Source organism: Castor canadensis, chromosome 17, assembly GCF_047511655.1.
Source record: "Castor canadensis chromosome 17, mCasCan1.hap1v2, whole genome shotgun sequence".
Taxonomy (NCBI): domain Eukaryota; kingdom Metazoa; phylum Chordata; class Mammalia; order Rodentia; family Castoridae; genus Castor; species Castor canadensis.
Genome location: NC_133402.1, coordinates 17788755 through 17806179, shown reverse-complemented (window position 1 = coordinate 17806179; position 17425 = coordinate 17788755). Strand labels below are relative to the sequence as shown.

The 17425-nt window shown below is 52.9% G+C and overlaps 1 protein-coding gene across 8 annotated transcripts in view; it reads right to left on the bottom strand.

The window, feature by feature from the left end:
* The window catches only part of Gsg1l (GSG1 like), a 194443-nt gene that overhangs the window by 41660 nt on the left and 135358 nt on the right, over positions 1-17425 (bottom strand). For all 8 annotated transcript variants that reach the window (XM_074059150.1, XM_074059152.1, XM_074059149.1 and 5 more), the window contains one exon: positions 78-189. In XM_074059150.1, the coding sequence (XP_073915251.1) occupies positions 78-189 (112 nt within the window). The remainder of the gene's footprint in view (positions 1-77; positions 190-17425) is intronic.

Genomic DNA, 17425 nt, shown 5'->3' with positions numbered 1-17425 from the left:
CACCCAGCCCACCTGAGTTGAGCACTGCCTCCCAGCATGCCTCAGGACTCTGGCACTGAAGGCCAAAGGTCACTCACCAAAAGGACCACCCGTAGTCCCACGAATGGGGTCTCCAGTCTTCGGGGCCGAGGCTCACGGTGACCTGGAACACCTGTGTGTACATCATATGTGCGACCATTCCCAGGAGGCCTGCAGGGCAGGGAGCAGAACAGGTGTCAAAAAGCAGGGAGAGGCCTTGTCTGTCACCCCAAGGACCCCTCGGCCACCTGCCAGCCTGTCTGTCAGTGCTGGAAGAAAAGGTGGACCTCAGGGAAGGGAGACCAGAGGGACAGAGTGGGGCAGCCAGGGGCTGGGCTTCAAAGTCAGGCCAAGGAGCCTGAGTTGCAGCCACCCAGCCAAGGGCAACCATGGGGAATTTAAGCAAAGGAGATGCAGGGTCTCCTTTCCTTCGGGAATGGCCTGGAAGGACCTGATGAGTGCATGTTTCAGGCTCTGGGGACCAGCTGGTCTCTGTTGCAACTACTCAACTCTGCTGTTGTGGCCCAAAAAGAAGCTGTAGGCAGTATGCCAATTCGCATGGCTGCGTTCCAATAAAACTTTATTTACAAAAGCAGGCAATGAGCCAATTTAGTCGGAAGGCTGTAGTTGCAGATACTCATTAGAAACACTCTCTAGAGTGTTTTTCAAACCCAGGCCTTAACTCATCATAGTGGGCGGGGAAATCAATTCGTGGACTTCGATCTTAACTGACTTTAAAAAAAATAGAGTGGAATGGAATAGAAATACGTGGCACATCAAATGCAGCAGGAGTAACAAAACTTCAGTTCTGTGTGCGTGCGTACGCATGCAGCCGTGTGCGCGAATGTGCGTGCCTGTGTGTACACATGGGTGCATGGGTGCATGTGTACACGTGTAGTGACTAATGTACCCAGTGCGCACAGGCTTGGAGAACTTGGGTCTCAAAGGGTCTGAGTGTGAATCCTCTCCTGCCAAGCTTCCCATGTGACACCCCCTCCCCACCAGCCCCGTCCCTTGCCACAACCCGAAGGTAAGGATCACGGCAGATGTGGAGAGTTAGCAGTGACAACAGGCAAGGCAGCCTTGGTGTCGGTGTTGAGTGAGCGTGACATATTGCAGCCACGAGGACTGTGACAAACCAGGGCACTTCTCTGTGGGCTGGGGCTGTGGGCTGTGGCATCTGGAGACGCATGGGTGTCACGGTGCATAGCCCAACCTTAAGAAGAAGGGATACGGTGTTGGGGAGGAGGAAGGAGGAGATGGTGCGGGGAAGATGAAACCGGGATGCCTGTGACCCAGTGTCACGGCATTCAGTCAGACTCTTCCACTACACTCTTCTCTCTTAATCTGCAAAACAACCCTTTGCAATAAGTACGGCGATCAGGACCAGGAACTGTCACACACAGCGAAAGGAGCAGGCCCGCACAGTCCGTGTGTGCGTGGTGCCTGTGGTTGAGGCCGAGCCTCCCCTTCAGGGCCGTCCCAGCCCACGCACGGTGTGAAGGGCTCACCTGCATTTTGAAATACTCTTAAAATCCAGGCTCCTCACACACTGTCCAGTGTCCTTGTCCCTCCCCTCACTGCCCAGTCACCTTTACCCTGTTCCTGAAGAGGTGACAAGAGACTTAAAAGTGGTGAGAAGAGGAGGAGTGGGGAAGGACAGCCTGCATCCCAGTGTGTGGAGGTGACTATATAACACCTCGGGGGCAGGGGGACAGAAAAAGACGAAAAGAGAGGGAAAGCCTTCACCATAGCGTTCGCCCACGCCCATGGTGTACATGTTCCCACTACGGGCAGCTTCGGGCCACCATGCAAAGTCCCCAAGAGCAGAACAGAGGAAAGATACGAGGTCCCCAGCACACCCCTCAAACTCCTACCCAGTCCACAGAGACCAAGGACTGAGGCTCAGTCTGTGTCTGTGGCTGATGACAGGCACTGGATCCCACGTCCTCACCACGATGCCATGCTGTAAATATTAACTTGGCCTGTCACCTGGAGAGGGCCACCTCAGTGAGGCAGAGACTTTTCCACTGTCCTTATTGCTAGCTAGTTTCTGAGGTCGTGTTTCCTCTGTTGTGGGCGCCACTCTGCATCCTTGGCCAGTCTTCCTTGTGTGAGTGTGGTTTTTTCTTTTTAAAATTTGATTTCCTTATGACTCAGCAGGAAGGAGTTCTTTGTGTATGCTTGATGCTAATCCTGTCTGCTGTATAAATGCAAATGGTTTACTGTTGCCCTTCCCCTGAAAGGCATTTTTTCCAATTAACAATTACTTTTTGGTGGTACTGAGTTTTGAACTCAGGGCCTCTGGCTTGCTAGGCAGGTTCTCTGCCACTTGAGCCACTCCACCAGCCCTTTTTGCTTTAGTTCTTTTGTCAGCTAGGGTTTCACGTCTTTGCCAAGGGCTGGGCTCAGGCCACAGTCCTCCTACCTACAGACTCCTGAGTAGCTAGGATCACAGATATGTACCACCGTGCCTGACTTACTGATTAAGATGGGGTCTTTCTAACCTCCTCCACCCCCAGACTGGCCTTCCATGGTGATCCTCCCGACTTCACCTCCTGGGATTACGGGCATGAACCATCATGCTCAGCAGCCATAAGCAGCAGTCTCTGACCTGGAAGGACAGAGACTATATTCCTGCCCAGTGCGCCTTCCCTGTGGAGCTGCTGCCTGACTAGAAGCCATGCCCCCAGGCCGGGCCTCGTCCCCTCCCCTGGGCTCTGCCAGCCTTTTTCCTGAGGGCTGGTTTTGCTGTCCACATTCTCAGCTATCGAGGCTTCTTCAATGTCTTCCTCACGAGGCTGAGGAATTCTCGGATGCATTTGGAGTTATTTGGCCTCTCAGTGCCTTGGTTTCCTCATCCATAAAATGGGTATCGTAGGCAGGAAGTTGCAGTGAGCACCCGGATTGGAACCAGCATGCCTTCAATTATTAGGACAGCGGAGGCCAAGGGCACGCATCTAAAACCCCCAGCTGCGCCCAGAAGCTGGACCCAGCCCGCTGGCACAATCATTCATCTCCCAAGTCTTAACTTAGCAAAACATTGACTCCTAGATTGAATTCCATTTATCCCCAAATAGGAAAGGCCACGCTTAAAAAAAAACCCAGTAAGTGAGAATTACACTTCACTCAAAGTCGCCGTGGTGAGACTTCCTGATTGCGTCTTAAGGATTCTGCTTCAAAAACCAGAACTCTGATCACGTGTCTAGAAGCGTGTTCGTTCTGTAAAGCACGGGCCACCCGCGCACCTGTCCCCAGAACCCTCAGCAGAGGGACATGTCCAAGTGCTCAGGATTAGAAAGTGACCTTCCACTGAAGTGAGCGCCACTCCGTTACTTCCGGCTTGGCTTCTCCCCGGGAAACTCACAGCTGTAACCCTCCACTGTGGTCTCTGGAATCTTCCAACCCAGGACGCCATAATGAATTCCCAAGCCGTGAGGCAGGTGTGGCCACTGCCTGTCTTGAGGACTCTGGGGGCCACTGGGGGTGGGGGACGATGACCAAGGGGCCAGAGCTGGGCTGGTGTGGTGCCACCCAGAGCCCAGGGCTGGAGAGCTGCCCTGACACCCAGCCCTGCTCCCCAAGGGCCAGAATGGCAGAATTCTGTGGCCGAGGCGGGGACTGGTGTAGCGTCACAATTAAGAAGTGATGTCGAGAGAGTAAGGTGAGCACAAAGTAGGGCAGGGTAGGTAGTGGCAGTTTCCAGCTGTGTCACTTGCCAGAGAGGTGATCTTGGGTGGGTTGCCTCTCTGTGCCTCAGTTTCTTCACTTGCAGGGGCGTGATAATAGTAACTGCCTCACAGGTTGCTACAAGACTGAGAGTCCGGTATTTGTAAGGCAGCTAGCTCATAATATGTAAGTAATCCTTCAAGGAACGGATGAATGAACACCTGCACAAGGCTCACTGTATAGGTGAGCTCCACACCAACTCAGGGATCAACTCTGTTTTGCTCTCTACTAAATATACAGCCATTAGTCCAGTGCCTGATAAACAGTGGGTGTTTGTTGAGTGAATAAATGACCCCAAGGCATAGTCTAAAGACCCAGGGTGTGGGATGCGGAAGTGATTTCAAACAAGGCCTGTTTACAAAACAGTGGTGAGCAAGTGGTTTCATGAACACCTAGCAGAGCTGGCAGGGGCTGTGAGGGTCTGATTAGAAGTTAGGGTCTGTTTTAGGGGTTGTTTTGTTGTCCATGGTGCTGGGATAGAACCCAGGGCCTTGAGTATGCCAGGCAAGCGCCCTGCCGCAGAGCTCCACCCCAGCTCCTAATTTATATTTTCCAGAAGGCTCTGGTTTCTGTGTGGAGTTAGGTGGTTATGGGGAGGAGGGGCAGGCTGAGCTGGTGGTGGCTCTGAAGCAAATTTTAGAGGCTGAGAGCTACGGTTTGACTGCCCCTCCCCCCAAAGTTCATCTGTGGGAATCTTAACCCTCAAATATCATGACGGTATTTGGAGGCCAGGATTTGGGGAGGCTAATTTGGGAATTAGATGAGATCATGAGGGTGAGGCCCTGTGATGGTCTGAGTGGCTTTAGAAGAGGAAGAAACCCGAACTGGCTCTCTGCTCCGGGTCGCCATGGGTGTCCCCACCTTGTTGGCGTCAGCACGAGCCCTGGCATTAACAGGGGCCCAGGAGAGGGTCAGCACCCTCTCTTGGGCTTCCCAGCCTTCAAATTTGAGCTAAATCAACTTCTCTTCTTTATAAATTACCCAGTCTCTGGTATTGTGTTGCAGCAACAGAAAAGAGGACAGGACTTGCTGATGGCTGAACATGGTGGCAAGGACTTCTTAGGATTGAGGACAGCCTCCAGGGTTCCGTGAGAGCAACTGGGCAGGTGATGGCGCCATTTGCTAAGATGAAGAAAGTGGAGGGTGGGTGGAATCCTCTGGGGCCATTTTAGCTGGGAAAGCTCATTTTCTGTCTGGGCGGAGATGTCAAGTGAGCTGTGGAGCGTACGAACCAGAGGTGGTCCAAGTGTGAGTCACCAACACAGGGACAATCACAGCTCTGCGCGCCTGGAAGAGATGCCTTGGGGAGACTGGGAGGAGGGACCTGGACAGAGCCCGGGGTCAGCAACCTCTAGTGCTTGGCAGACTGGAGGGGCCAGCCAAGAAGCTGCGGGGAGGCCAAGGAGGGGCAGGAAAACCGCGGGGACAGGGGAGGGAGGGCAGGACCAGGGAAGAAGGTGTCCAAGGAGGACGAAGAGGCAGACAAGGAAGTGGCCACTGGTTTCCCGACATGGAAGTCACTGGTGACCTTGACCTGCTCCATCTCAAGGGCTGTGGTGGGGATGGATGCTCAAGTGGAATAGGATGAGGAGCGGAGAGGAAAACAATAGAGAAGGTTCTAGAAGCCTACCACTGCCTGCAGCAGCAGGAAAGGAGGGGGTGGCAGGAAAGGGCAGGGGTGCAGGGAGGGAGCTGAGGGCAGGAGATGGGCAGAGCTTCTGCTCCTGACCAGAACAGAGCCAGGGCCACCCCAGAGGCAAGGTCAAAGGGAGGGGAGCAGGTGAGAGAAGGCTCCAGAACCCAGTTGCTGGCTTTGGCTGGGATCCTGACACACAAGGGACAGGGGAAGAAGGGTGTGAGTGAAAGCTGAGCTCTATGGCAGATTCCTTCCCACCTCCCCACCACGCAGGGAGAGGCAAAGTCACCAGCTGAGTGTGAGTGAGGCTGGGGGGGGAGGGGGAAGTGTGAGGGGCAAGGCTCTGTAGGACAGGGAACGCAGCCAGCGGTCACACACCCTGCTCAGGAGTTTAAACTGAGCCAGGGAGGGAGACCATGGGACGCTCACTGCAGGTGGGACAGAGGAGTTGGCCTGGCAACTCAGACTTGGGGTGCCTCAAATCATCTTTAATTCCATTGCTGGAGGGGTGGGGGGCCGCTTCACGGGCCCAGGCAACCCCTTCTGAGGATGTGTTCTGCAGGCTGGAGGTGCCACCCGGGTGGGACACAGAGCAGTGATGGCGACTCAGTTTCTAGGACTCAGTTTGCACCTGCAGGGTTGGACATCTTACAGGAATGCCCCACTCTGTGTGGATGCTATCATGGAGGCGGCTGATTAATTAATTTCTAACAGCATCTTATTAAAGATGCTAAGTTATTCCAGAGAATAATTTCTAGCAAGAAGCTGGAACCAGATGGGATGGGCAAGATGGTGGCCGGGGAAAATCCCTTCGATGGCAAACTGACTTTCAGTTGTCACTCGAGCTTATCTGGAGCCCCTGCTGGGCACTAGGTTTTTCTTTCTTTCTTTCCCTCCTTCCCTCGCTCCCTCCCTCTCTTCCTTCCTTTCTTTTTTTTTCTCTCTTTCTTTCTTTCTTTTCTCTCTCTCTTTCTTTTTTGTACTAGGAAATTAGTTTTATTCATTGGCAGCCTCAAGTACATTACCAAGAAGGTCATCATGAGATCACAGAAAAGAGAGGACACAGACCACACTTAAATCACCAAGTCACTGAATCAACTTGATAATGTAGCAAGTATGTGAATAGAAAACATGGCTTAAAAACTTCCAAGGATGGGGCCTAGCAAGGTGGTTCACACCTGTAATTCTAGCTGCTCAGTAGAAGAGACAAGAGGATTGAGGTCAGAAGTAAACCTGGGCAAAAGTTAATGAGTCCCTATTTCAAAAACAAACCAGGTGTGGTCTGTAATCCCAGCTACTCAGAAGGCAAAGGCAGGAAAATGTCAGTCCAAGGCTGGTGAGGGCAAAAACCCTATCTGAAAAGCAAAAGGGCTGCAGGTGGGGCTCAAGCAGCAGAGCACTTGCCCAGCAAGCTCCAGGCCCTGAGTTCGCTCCCCAGTACTGGGGGAAAATGCAGTGAGAAGGACATTTAGGAACGACATAGCTGTCAGTCTGAAGGCAATGTGACCCCCCACTTTATGAATTAATTAATCCATCTTGTTCTACATCCAGGTCAGACAAGCTCTGTCCCGCCTCACATGTGCACAGTGACTTTCTAATCTATCCTTGAGGTGTGTTTCTCCTTCCTTTCTCTTGTCTGTAACATGGCAGGGTTGATTTTTTCCCCTATCCCAACACCTCTTTCTAACAGTCCTCCCTGAACTCGGGGTTACACGCTGCCATCCAGATGGGACAGAAGCAGCTTGTGTCATGGGCACTGCCTTGCCCAGGCTCAGCTCAGCCCAGTCCTTCCCTGGTCTGCTGAACTGGGCCAGGCAGAGGGACAGGTGACTGTAGGACGGTTCAGCCTTCATATGGTAAGCACACACGGTCACCTGCCTGTTGTTCCTCATGGCTGGCTGGCCCTTTCTGTACCATTGGTCAGCTAAGGCACTCCAGGTGGGTGGCACAGGCTCTTCCTGTAGGTGGAGTGATATGCCTGGGGACAAGTGAGCTGGCCTCCCAGTCTGACAAGAGAGACAGCCACACAGCACCATGGGTTAGGGCAGTCAAGAGAGGAAATGCCGTGACCTGCAGAGTGGAGAGAGCATAATAGGCCTCCTCAAGGAGGTGACATCTGAGCTGAAGAGCAGACAAGGTGTGGCAGGCAGTGGGGTGGCCCCCAGGTAAATTGGCTGTAACAGACACTGGGTAGGAGACCACTGGAGGGCTTCACAAGGACCCTCCACGTGAAGTTCTTGGCCCTTTAGAGAGTTTGGACTTGATGATGGGGGCAGTGGGCAGGAAGTGTACCATTCTAAGACATGGGACACTTTTTTTTTCAGTGCTGGGGATGGACCCAGGGCCTCCCACACTTGAGGCAGGCCTGTGAGTGCTGTGTGGAGACTGCATTGCAAAGGAACAGCAGGCAGGGAGTCAGGGAGGACAGTCACTGTCCTCCTGGCAGAAGAGGAAGTGGTCAGGCAGGGGAGCTGTGGAGCAGGAGAAGGGAAGGCAGTAGGGAGGAGTGGCTGCAGGCTGCCTCCCATCTCCACCACTGACACCCCTGGGCACTGGAGAATGGGGGGCTGGGGGCAACCGGGAGAGGCTGTTGGGGACTGTCTAATTACCATCAACCCCAGAATTGCCTCAAGAGAGAGAAACCCTTGCCACCCCCCTGGCTGGCATGTCATGACACGGATCAGCATGGGGGAAGATGGGAAAATAAATCCCTTATGTGTGCATGTTCTAAAATACCCGGATGCTGGTCACAGCAGCAATGGAAGGCTGACTGCTGCTCCTGCCCCTGGCCTGGGGTCCACAGGCCAGGCAGGCCTGCACTGTCCCCCTCCCCCTCCCGCTGAGCCACTCTGAGTTTGAAGCCACCCAGACCTATTTTTAAAGAAGGAGCTATTTTTAGCCACACTCCCAAGAATCCTCAGCCTCTCTTGGTAGCATATTTCAGAGTTTAAAAAGTTCCTCCTTACACATAACCTAAATCTTTCCAGCGCCAATTTAAGCTAATTTCTTGCTCTGCCCTCTGAGGTGTGGTGGGGGGTGGGGACTGCCTGTGCTGTAGAGGGGCCTTTGGGGAGGTCTGCAATTACCAGGCGCCCCCCCACCAGGGCTCCACTGCAGGGGCTCCAGTTCCTCCGCCCTCTCTCCAAAGGTCTCCTTTCAGACCACTTGAGTCACCAGCATCACTCTTGTCTGGATCCCGCCTTTGCAAGTGAAGTGGCCCAACTGGAGGTGGCCTTTACAGGCCCTACCAGTCCCCCGTGATGGACTTCCCAGCTCCTAGCAGCCTCGTCCACCCCAGCTCCCCCACCCACGGTGGTGGACAATGAAAGAGACAAGGAAAGGGCTCAGGGTCCGCAGGCAGGGTCCAGAACCAGCCCTAGGCCATGACCCCAGGGGCTTAGGGGTTCACAGGATGGCCAAGGGTGCAGGATGATTTGGGATGTCAATGATTACTTCTCCTCACCCCAGCACCCACTACCCGGATGCCCTTCTCATGGGGTAACTTGATCTAAAACATTCATGGCTCGGGGCGCAGCTGCAGGAGACAGAACAAGAGGCAAACTGTGACACTGGTGATTTCAAAGGCCCCCATCCAGGTGTTGGCGGGGGAGGGTGGTGGAAAGAATCCATGATCAAGAGGTGTGGTTTCTCTTCCTTTTCAGCAGTAGATAGAGTTGCCTGCCTTGAGGGAAGGGAGGCAGAGGAGGAGGGGAAGAGGAGGACAGGAGAAGCAGGGGGAGGAAACGATGGGTCCTCAGAAAGAATGACCTGAACTAAATTGATCTGACAGACACCCCCCCCAAAGATTCCCCAGCCTTCCCTTCAAACCCCTTCCCTTATATCCCTAGGGCCACAAGGAAATGGAATGGTACCACAAAGGGGAAAGTCCCCTCAGACACACACAGCCCTAAGGAGGCCGGATCTTGCCCATCTGCTCTTGCCTCCTCTGGCTTTGCTACCCCAGAAATTCACTTTGACACTCTGCCCACACCTTGGACTCTGGCTGCCTCCCAGAAGAAAGGCCTGTGACCCTGAGCTTGAGATTCTGTCCCCTGTCATCCTATCCACCATGGGTCCCTTGTCAGCAGCTCCCAGACAGCCCTGTCCCCTGGGCCTGGACCTGCTGCTCACATCCCGTGCCCTGCTAAGAGGCAGCTGGGCCAGGAGGGCTGAGCAGGAAACAGAGTGACAATGGGCGAAAGGGCCATGAGGAGGGCCCTGCCACACTCCAGTGACTTCTTAGCTCTCTGTCTGTTCCACTGGACCAGAGTGGCTGAGAGCTCATGGAACAGTAGGGTTCATTGCCCAAGGTGGGACACTTTTCTAAGTGTCCACCACACTGGCACAAGGGAAGGGCAGGGTGCTGAAAATGATGAGGGACTGATATCCATGAGTACTGAACTCCTGGTCTGTGGGGATACTTTCCACCTGTGCCCTGCTGAGAGCAAGAGCAGAGTCCACGTGTCTTTTCAGCCAGCACTTGTTCCATCCATCCATCCATCCATCCACCCATCCACCCACACACACACCCACCCACCCACCCACCCGTCCACCTGTCCACCCGTCCATCCACCCACCTGTCCACCCATCCACCCATCCATCCATCCATCCATCCATCCATCCATCCATCCATCCTTCCATCCATCCATCCTTCCATCCATCCATCCATCCTTCCATCCATCCATCCATCCACCCACCCACCCATCCACCCATCCATCCATCCATGCCCCCACCCATCCATCCATCCATCCATCCTTCCATCCATCCATCCATCCATCCACCCATCCTTCCATCCATCTATCCTTCCACCCATCCATCCACCCATACACCCACCCACCCGTCCATCCATCCACCCATCCATCCATCCATGCCCCCACCCATCCATCCATCCATCCATCCATCCATCCATCCATCCATCCATCCTTCCATCCATCCATGCCCCCACCCATCCATCCATCCTTCCATCCATCCATCCATCCACCCACCCATCCATCCACCCATCCTTCCATCCATCCACCCACCCATCCATCCACCCATCCATCCATCCATCCATCCTTCCATCCATCCATCCAACCATCCTTCCATCCATCCATCCATCCACCCACCCACCCATCCATCCACCCATCTATCCATCCATCCACCCACCCACCCATCCATCCAGCCAGCCATCTTTCCATCCACCCATCCATCCTTCCATCCATCCATCTATCCTTCCACCCATCCATCCATCCATCCATCCATCCATCCACCCACCCATCCATCCATCCATCCACCCATCCATCCACCCATCCATCCATCTTTCCATCCATCCTACACATAACCTCTGAGCATGTGCCCCAAGTCAGACACCGTGCCAAGGGCTGGAGAGGGAGACAAATGGGACAGGTGTGGGTCCTGTCTGCTAGGAGCTTCTGCTGTAATTGGATGACAGATCCTGACAGGCAAAGTCCACGGAGGCCCTGGTGTCAGGAGTAGGGAACACAGAAGCCCTCTGAGCCACATCTAGGGTTCTGACTGTGGGGCCAGGGAAGCTTCCCGAGGCTGGAGTTTCAGTGGTGGCAGAAAGATGAGGCACTCACCAAGTCAGAATGAAAGAGGGCACCGGCCTACTTTACTCCATTTTGTCCTTCTGCCACATTAACATTTTCTGAGTCCCTCTGTCCTTCCCAGTCACCTTGCATTCCAGGAAGAACGGGACTGATGAATAACATCTTTATGACAATGAACTGGAGCCACCTGGAGCTGCCACCCTCCCAGTGAGGACAATTATCCCAAGAATCTTCTCAAACAGGAACCAGATTACTCCCTCCAGGTGATAACTTCCAAAACTGGACCAGACCACCTGCCTACCTAAGATTGTAGGCTCCGCCAGTCACGTGCACCTCAAACCATTCCCTTGACTCACTTCCTATAAAATCTCAAAGTTCCTGTCAGCCTCTCAAGGACAGTCTTGGGGTCACCAGACCTCTTTTTGTCTTCCCGATGTGGCTGCGTGCAATTAGACCTCCTTTCTCTGCCATTCACCAGCGCTGTCTCTTTAATTGGCACATAGGGACAGGTGGCCGAACCTAGTCTGTTTGGGACCTCTGGGGCCAGGACTTTTCCCCATAAAACTTCAGTTTCAAGAACTGCCCACAGTGCAGGGCGACCCCGCTAGGTGCTGAAGCTCACTTTAGAACTGGAGCTGTAGCATCCAGCACTACTGGTATTTGGGGACCATGGCCTTTGCTGTGGGGCATTGCAGGGTGTTAGAGTTCTGGGCTCTCCCCATTAGATGCCAGGAATATCAACACATATGCGTACACATGCACGCATGCACACACACATGCATGGAATAACCACAAGTGTCTGCAGACATTGCCTTCTGTCCTGGGGGCCACCCCATGGACACACTGTGAGAACATGTGACAAGGGCAATGGCTTTTATCATTGCCTCTTCTTTATTGCTCATGGTACTGGCTTTTCATTTCCCCTTGTGATCTGAAATTTTCTTTCTGAGTAAATCTCAGTTTCAAAAGAAGTGAGTGATTTAGACAAAAATGCTAAGTCAGTAACAGGCCCTGTGGCCCGAGGCTGTGGTGACAGTAGACAATAGAAAGACAGTTGTGGAGGGACAAAGCTGCAGCTGAGTAGGAAGAAGGGGGTGGGGCACCCAGGAAGCTGACTGGTGGCAGTGCCACCAACACCTGCACACCTTCCCCTGGGAATTCAAGGCCAGCTTTCCTCTAGCCAGGCTATGGACAGACTCTCTTTGGTTGGGAAGCAGAGGAAGGGGTTGGCTTAACTTCGGGGGCCCTGGGGAACAGGTAGGAGCAGGCTCTGAAAGGCATGGGGACTTTGCAACCAATGCAAGGTGGCAGCGACCAGGGCCAGCCTGTCCCACCTTCCTTCCCGCACAGGAGCTCAGGGGTAAAGACACCCCTCCCTGGGGATCTTTTCTTTCTCTCTGTTTGTTCTGTCTGCATCTGCTTCTGTTTCCCTCTGTCCCTTTATTTTGTCTGTCTGTTGTGCTTATCTGTCTCTCTCTCTCCCTGTCTTATTCTCTCTTCCTCCCTCCTTCCCTCCCTCTCTGTCTCTCTCCCTGTCTCCTCAGAACATCTCCTTGCATTTGCCCCACCTGCAAGCAGGAAGACGCAGCATGTCTGCACACGTCTCAGTGCTGGACACCCCTCTCCTCCCTCTGCCGTGAGAGCCCAGACCCCACACACAGAACCCTGTGACAGGCTTGTAACTGAAGTTTCAAGCCCCATGCCACCCCTGCCAGCTGGCGGGACTCTGCCTCGGCACAGCTGAGCCCTTTACAAGCAGCCTGGATAAGGGCCCACCCAGCGCCAGTTTGTCCCTCCCTCTGCCAGTGGCCCTGGCTGAAAGGCCAATCCTACTTATCTGGCCAGTGGGGTTTTAAGGTCTTTGAGCCTCCATGCTTCCCACAGCACCGCTGTGATACTGTCCCGGTCCTTTCACTGCCTAGGTAGCTACCTGCACCTAGGTGCTTTGTAAAGCAATCAACCACCCCAGGTCCTGGGTCATCATCACCTTATCACAAGAGGGCTAGATTTGATTCTGCCTTATTGGCAAATGACAGAGTGGAGCTCAGAGCACTTGGGAAAGCTTGGAGGGGGTGTTGAGACACAGGCCTCCTTCCCCACCCTCCCTCCATCAGGGTGAGCAGCTGAGATCGCACCTGGGTGATCTCAGGGTGGGAGTGGGGGTGGGGTGGGGTGCACACTGGACCTGGGCGGCTCAGAGTGTCTTAGGCTCCTGGCTGTCTTTGCTTCCATGGGCCCTGATGTCCCTGGCCCAGGTCTCTCCCACCCCTCTTCTGAGGAGGGCTGCTGGGCTGAGGGCTGGGAGGCTGGAGGTGGTGCCACAGGCTGCAGAAAAGCAGAAGCAAGGGAGGGGGACGTTCTCACACCTCCAGGCAGGAGCACAGGGGCTGCAGCCCTCCTTCTAGGCAAGACGTCCTCCTTCCTGTCCTCCAGCAGATGCTCCCAGCCGAACTGGAGGGCAAGCTGAGCTCACTCATTGTCTCAAAATAGCCACCAGGGACTTTGCAACTCCTGGGAAAAGCACGCAGGAAATACAGCTGTGTGGTGAAGTTTCCTGCGTGGAGAATTTCCATCATGGGGAAGTGTCCGCTGAGGGCCCTTACACTCCCTGGCCATCTGCGGCAGCATAGCCTGCATCTGGAGGGAGGGACAGGACTGAGGGGAGATGGAGCCCAGGGGAATGAAGGAGCTCTTCACTGGGAAACGACTAGGTGAGGATGCCCAGCCCAGGCGGACTGGCAAGGGCCAGCATGGGGGCTCCTCTTTGGAGGGGAATCAGACTGTCAAAAGTGAATGTGTAGCCACAAAAAAGGGCTGGTGGAGTGGAATAGGTCCTGAGTTCAAATCCCAGTACCACCAAAAAAAAAAAGCAAATGCATTCTTTTCTTTTTTACTCAGCAAGTTCTTTTCTAGGAATTCACCCTGAGGCACATTTGCATGTGTGAGTAAAGATTTATGGACAAGTGTATTTATTACTGCAGAGGATGAAAAACGTATTAAAAATCCACCAATAGGGGACTGATAGACTTAGCTATGGTGGTAGAAATTTATGTATCCATCCCTGACCTCAGCTCCTGCACCACTTCCTTCTCTTGCTCCTTTCCAGACACTCTGGCCTACCTGTCACTTCACCACCCAGGCATATTCCTGCCTCAGGACCTTTGTGTTTGCTGTTCCCGCTGCTTAAGCCATTCTTCTCCCAGAGATCCTATTACTTGTCAGTCTCACGGCTCAGATTCCAGGCCTCTCCATAATGGTGTAGCTGTGGCATTTGAAGGCTGTGTTTTCCAGGCTTCAGAAAGGCCAGTGCAGACTCGTGTCCACTCTGGGCAGACCCTTGAGCCCAAGCAGCCATACACAGGGGTCTCAACTGTCTCAGAGGTGATCCAGCCAGAATGGACAGGTCACAACCTAGTCAGCTTTCTAGTAACAGAGCACATCTGTCATACCTGCTAAGTGGCCATTTAAGATGTGGCAGGGCGTACTCATGCACCAAGGCGTACTCATGTCCTGGTGCGATTCTGTCCCCTCACTTGTCACAGTCAGCGGGACACGGCAGAGATTATATAAGACGGTGACACCTCTCCTCCAAGGAAGTTGTCTATGCCAGGATGGCCTGATGAGGTAAGTGACCATGTCAGGAGCCCACATAGCAAGGACCTGAAGGTGAAATTGAGGGTGGTCTCCAGCCAGCAAGAAACCGAAGCCCCTGAAAGGAACCCCAAGGAACTGAAATTTGCCATCAACCATGCGATCTTCAAGTGGACCCTTCCCCAGAGAGCACCAGAGAGAAGCTGGCCTGGCTAGCACCTTGACCATACCCTTGTGGATGCTCAAATAAGCCAGAAGTGAACTCGCAATTTGTGAGCACTATAGTAAGTGTGCGCTGTTGTAAGTTGCTCAGTGTGTGAACAGGCTGTTATGCAACCACAGGTACTGCATCACTAACAGTGAGGACACAGGTGAGCATCTGGCGGCACAGCTATAGGCCCTGGACCAGCTCTAACCGGAGCAGGTAATGGCTGTGGGTTCTGCCCTGCTGGCTCCATGGGCTGGGGCTGGGCTCACATTCTCACCCACTTCCACACTCACACACAAATCACACACACACACATTCTCTTTCTCTCTCTCACACACACCCTACAGAACCAGTTTATGTGCCTGAAGGACACCTGCAATACTCTTCAGGGGCTTACTTGCGGGGTAGGGATGAATCAGTTTTTTGTTTTATTATTCTTTATACATCTCCGATTTCTTTATTTGACCCTTATGACTTTTTTGGTCTTAAATTCTGTCTCATTGCTGACATGATTGCTCACCCAGCTGACTTTGGCTCATATTTTCCAGGTGTACCCCTATCCATTCTTTTCTTTCCTACTTTCTAGGTCCTTTGAAGTTTGCCTCTTGGATCTGCTTGTTTTTATTTCCACAACCCAAGAGCTCTGCCTTTTAGTTGATGAATTTAACCCAGTTATATTTATTATAATTTGGATTTATTTTTTTCAACTCCAGCACTTACTAATTGTGCCACCAATATCCTGGAGGCCCAGTCTGGCCCAGAGAGGCTCAGTCAGTTCACATATGGTTCTGAGACAACAGCCAAAAAGCCTAAATCTTCATATTGTGGCAGGAGAAACAGACCTGCCCACCCAGGGAGTTTCTGTGGCCCTGGTCCCATCCCTTCCACCTGCCCTACACACTGAGGACTCACAGTACTATGTGGCTGAGCCATCCCAGCTGTGTTAAGATTCGTAATCACAAGTGGTGGCAACGTAGCTCCAACTGGATTTAAAAATAAAACTGTATTAAATCATTTAGCTGAAAGGTCCATGGAGCACTTAGCATTGAGCACAGCACAAGCTGGGTGCTTGCTTGAGGAGATGAGCAGCCTGTCTAGTCCTCTGTCAATCTCTGATTTCCTCTGTGCTGGCTTGTTCTCAGGCAGGCTCCCATCACACTGGACCCAGCAGATCCAAGTTCAAGTTCAAGTTCATCTCTGGTGTCCAAGAAGATAGAATGCTTTGGCTGACCAGGCCCTGGGGACTCTTATTTGGTGGGGATGGGGTAAGAGTGGAGACAAGAGGCCTTCCACAGGACAATCTCAACCATCTAAGCTAAAGAAGGGGAAAGGTAGTGCCACAGGAAGTCACTGTCAACTTTATGGCATAAGGACAGTCAGAGACTAGGGGAACCTGGTCCTTCAGTGCATCTGTTCTAACGTAGCCATGTCCTTGTCGATCTCCGCGTAGTCCTCAAAAACCAAGATCATCAATTGGACTTTATTTTCCCAAGGGCATCTGTCCCTTCCCTCTGCTTACGTGCACCACCAAAAGTCTTGAGATGAAATTACAGAATGGCCTTTAGAAAAATACAGTTCTGCCTCAGATCAGATAAGTCTCAACCCCTTGGACCACAAGATAACCCAAAACCAGAAGTGAGACTGGAAGGGCTGTGACACTGCAAAATGACAGTCATGAGCCCTTGTGAGGGCTCTCAGGAAAGCTCTGAACCTCGGCCTACAAAGCTGAGGACCCAGCTCTGCTATCCAGAGCCAGCTCCCTCCTGCTGGCTGTGTTCTGGTCACCAGGAAGAACTCAACCCATGTGTGTGGACTTTTACTCAGGACTGTTATTTGTTAACTTGACAATATTCACAGAGGGTCTCTCTGGGTCCTGCTGGGCTGGTGAACACAGCATGGTTCCTACCATGAAGCTTTGGGGACTGCTGGGGGTGAACTCTTGGGCCTCTTTGTGTTAGAGGTGTTCAAACTGCTTCTGCTGAAAAGCATGGGCTCCTTTCCAGACCCATGAATTAAGCAAAAGCAGGAAAAAGCATGGCATGTCTCCTCCACTTTCTACCTGGTTTTGCTCTGAGCCACTCTCTTGTCACCTTGCAACCACCTTGGAATCAAGGAAGGACAGGAATGATCAATGACATCTTCATGACATGGAACCAAAACCACCCCCAACAGTAGACCTTCCTCAGGATGACCAGCTTCCTGGCTCCAGATAACAACTCTGGAACCTCTCCCAAGACATGGACTGAGATAATGACCAACAAGACCAAACCTGCGACTGAAATGTTTATGCTTACTTTCATCTCCTGTCCCCAGTTCAGTTTTTAAACCTATAGCTCAGGTCTGTACCCCAAAGATGGCTGAAGATGGGCTGAGTGCTTCCTCTGCCTCTTCCCAGCACATGTCCTGAGCTGTGTAATAAGTCTTTCTCTGCCTTCACCGTGCCTTTTTTATTTGGCATTTAGGGGTGAGTGACCTTGCATATGGAGTCTCAGGAGCCTCAGGAGTTTGGGCAAACTCCGGTTTCATTTGGAGTTGGGTCCAGCTATAATGTCTAGTGCCAGAGGCCAAGATGGCACCAGCCCCCCCATTCTTCTGTGACCATCCTGACCCACCAAACACACTGGGCTCCTGGCCCCTTGAGCTCTGGTCCAGCAACCTCCCAGAGCCACCTTGCTTTCTCCCTATCTCAGTCCC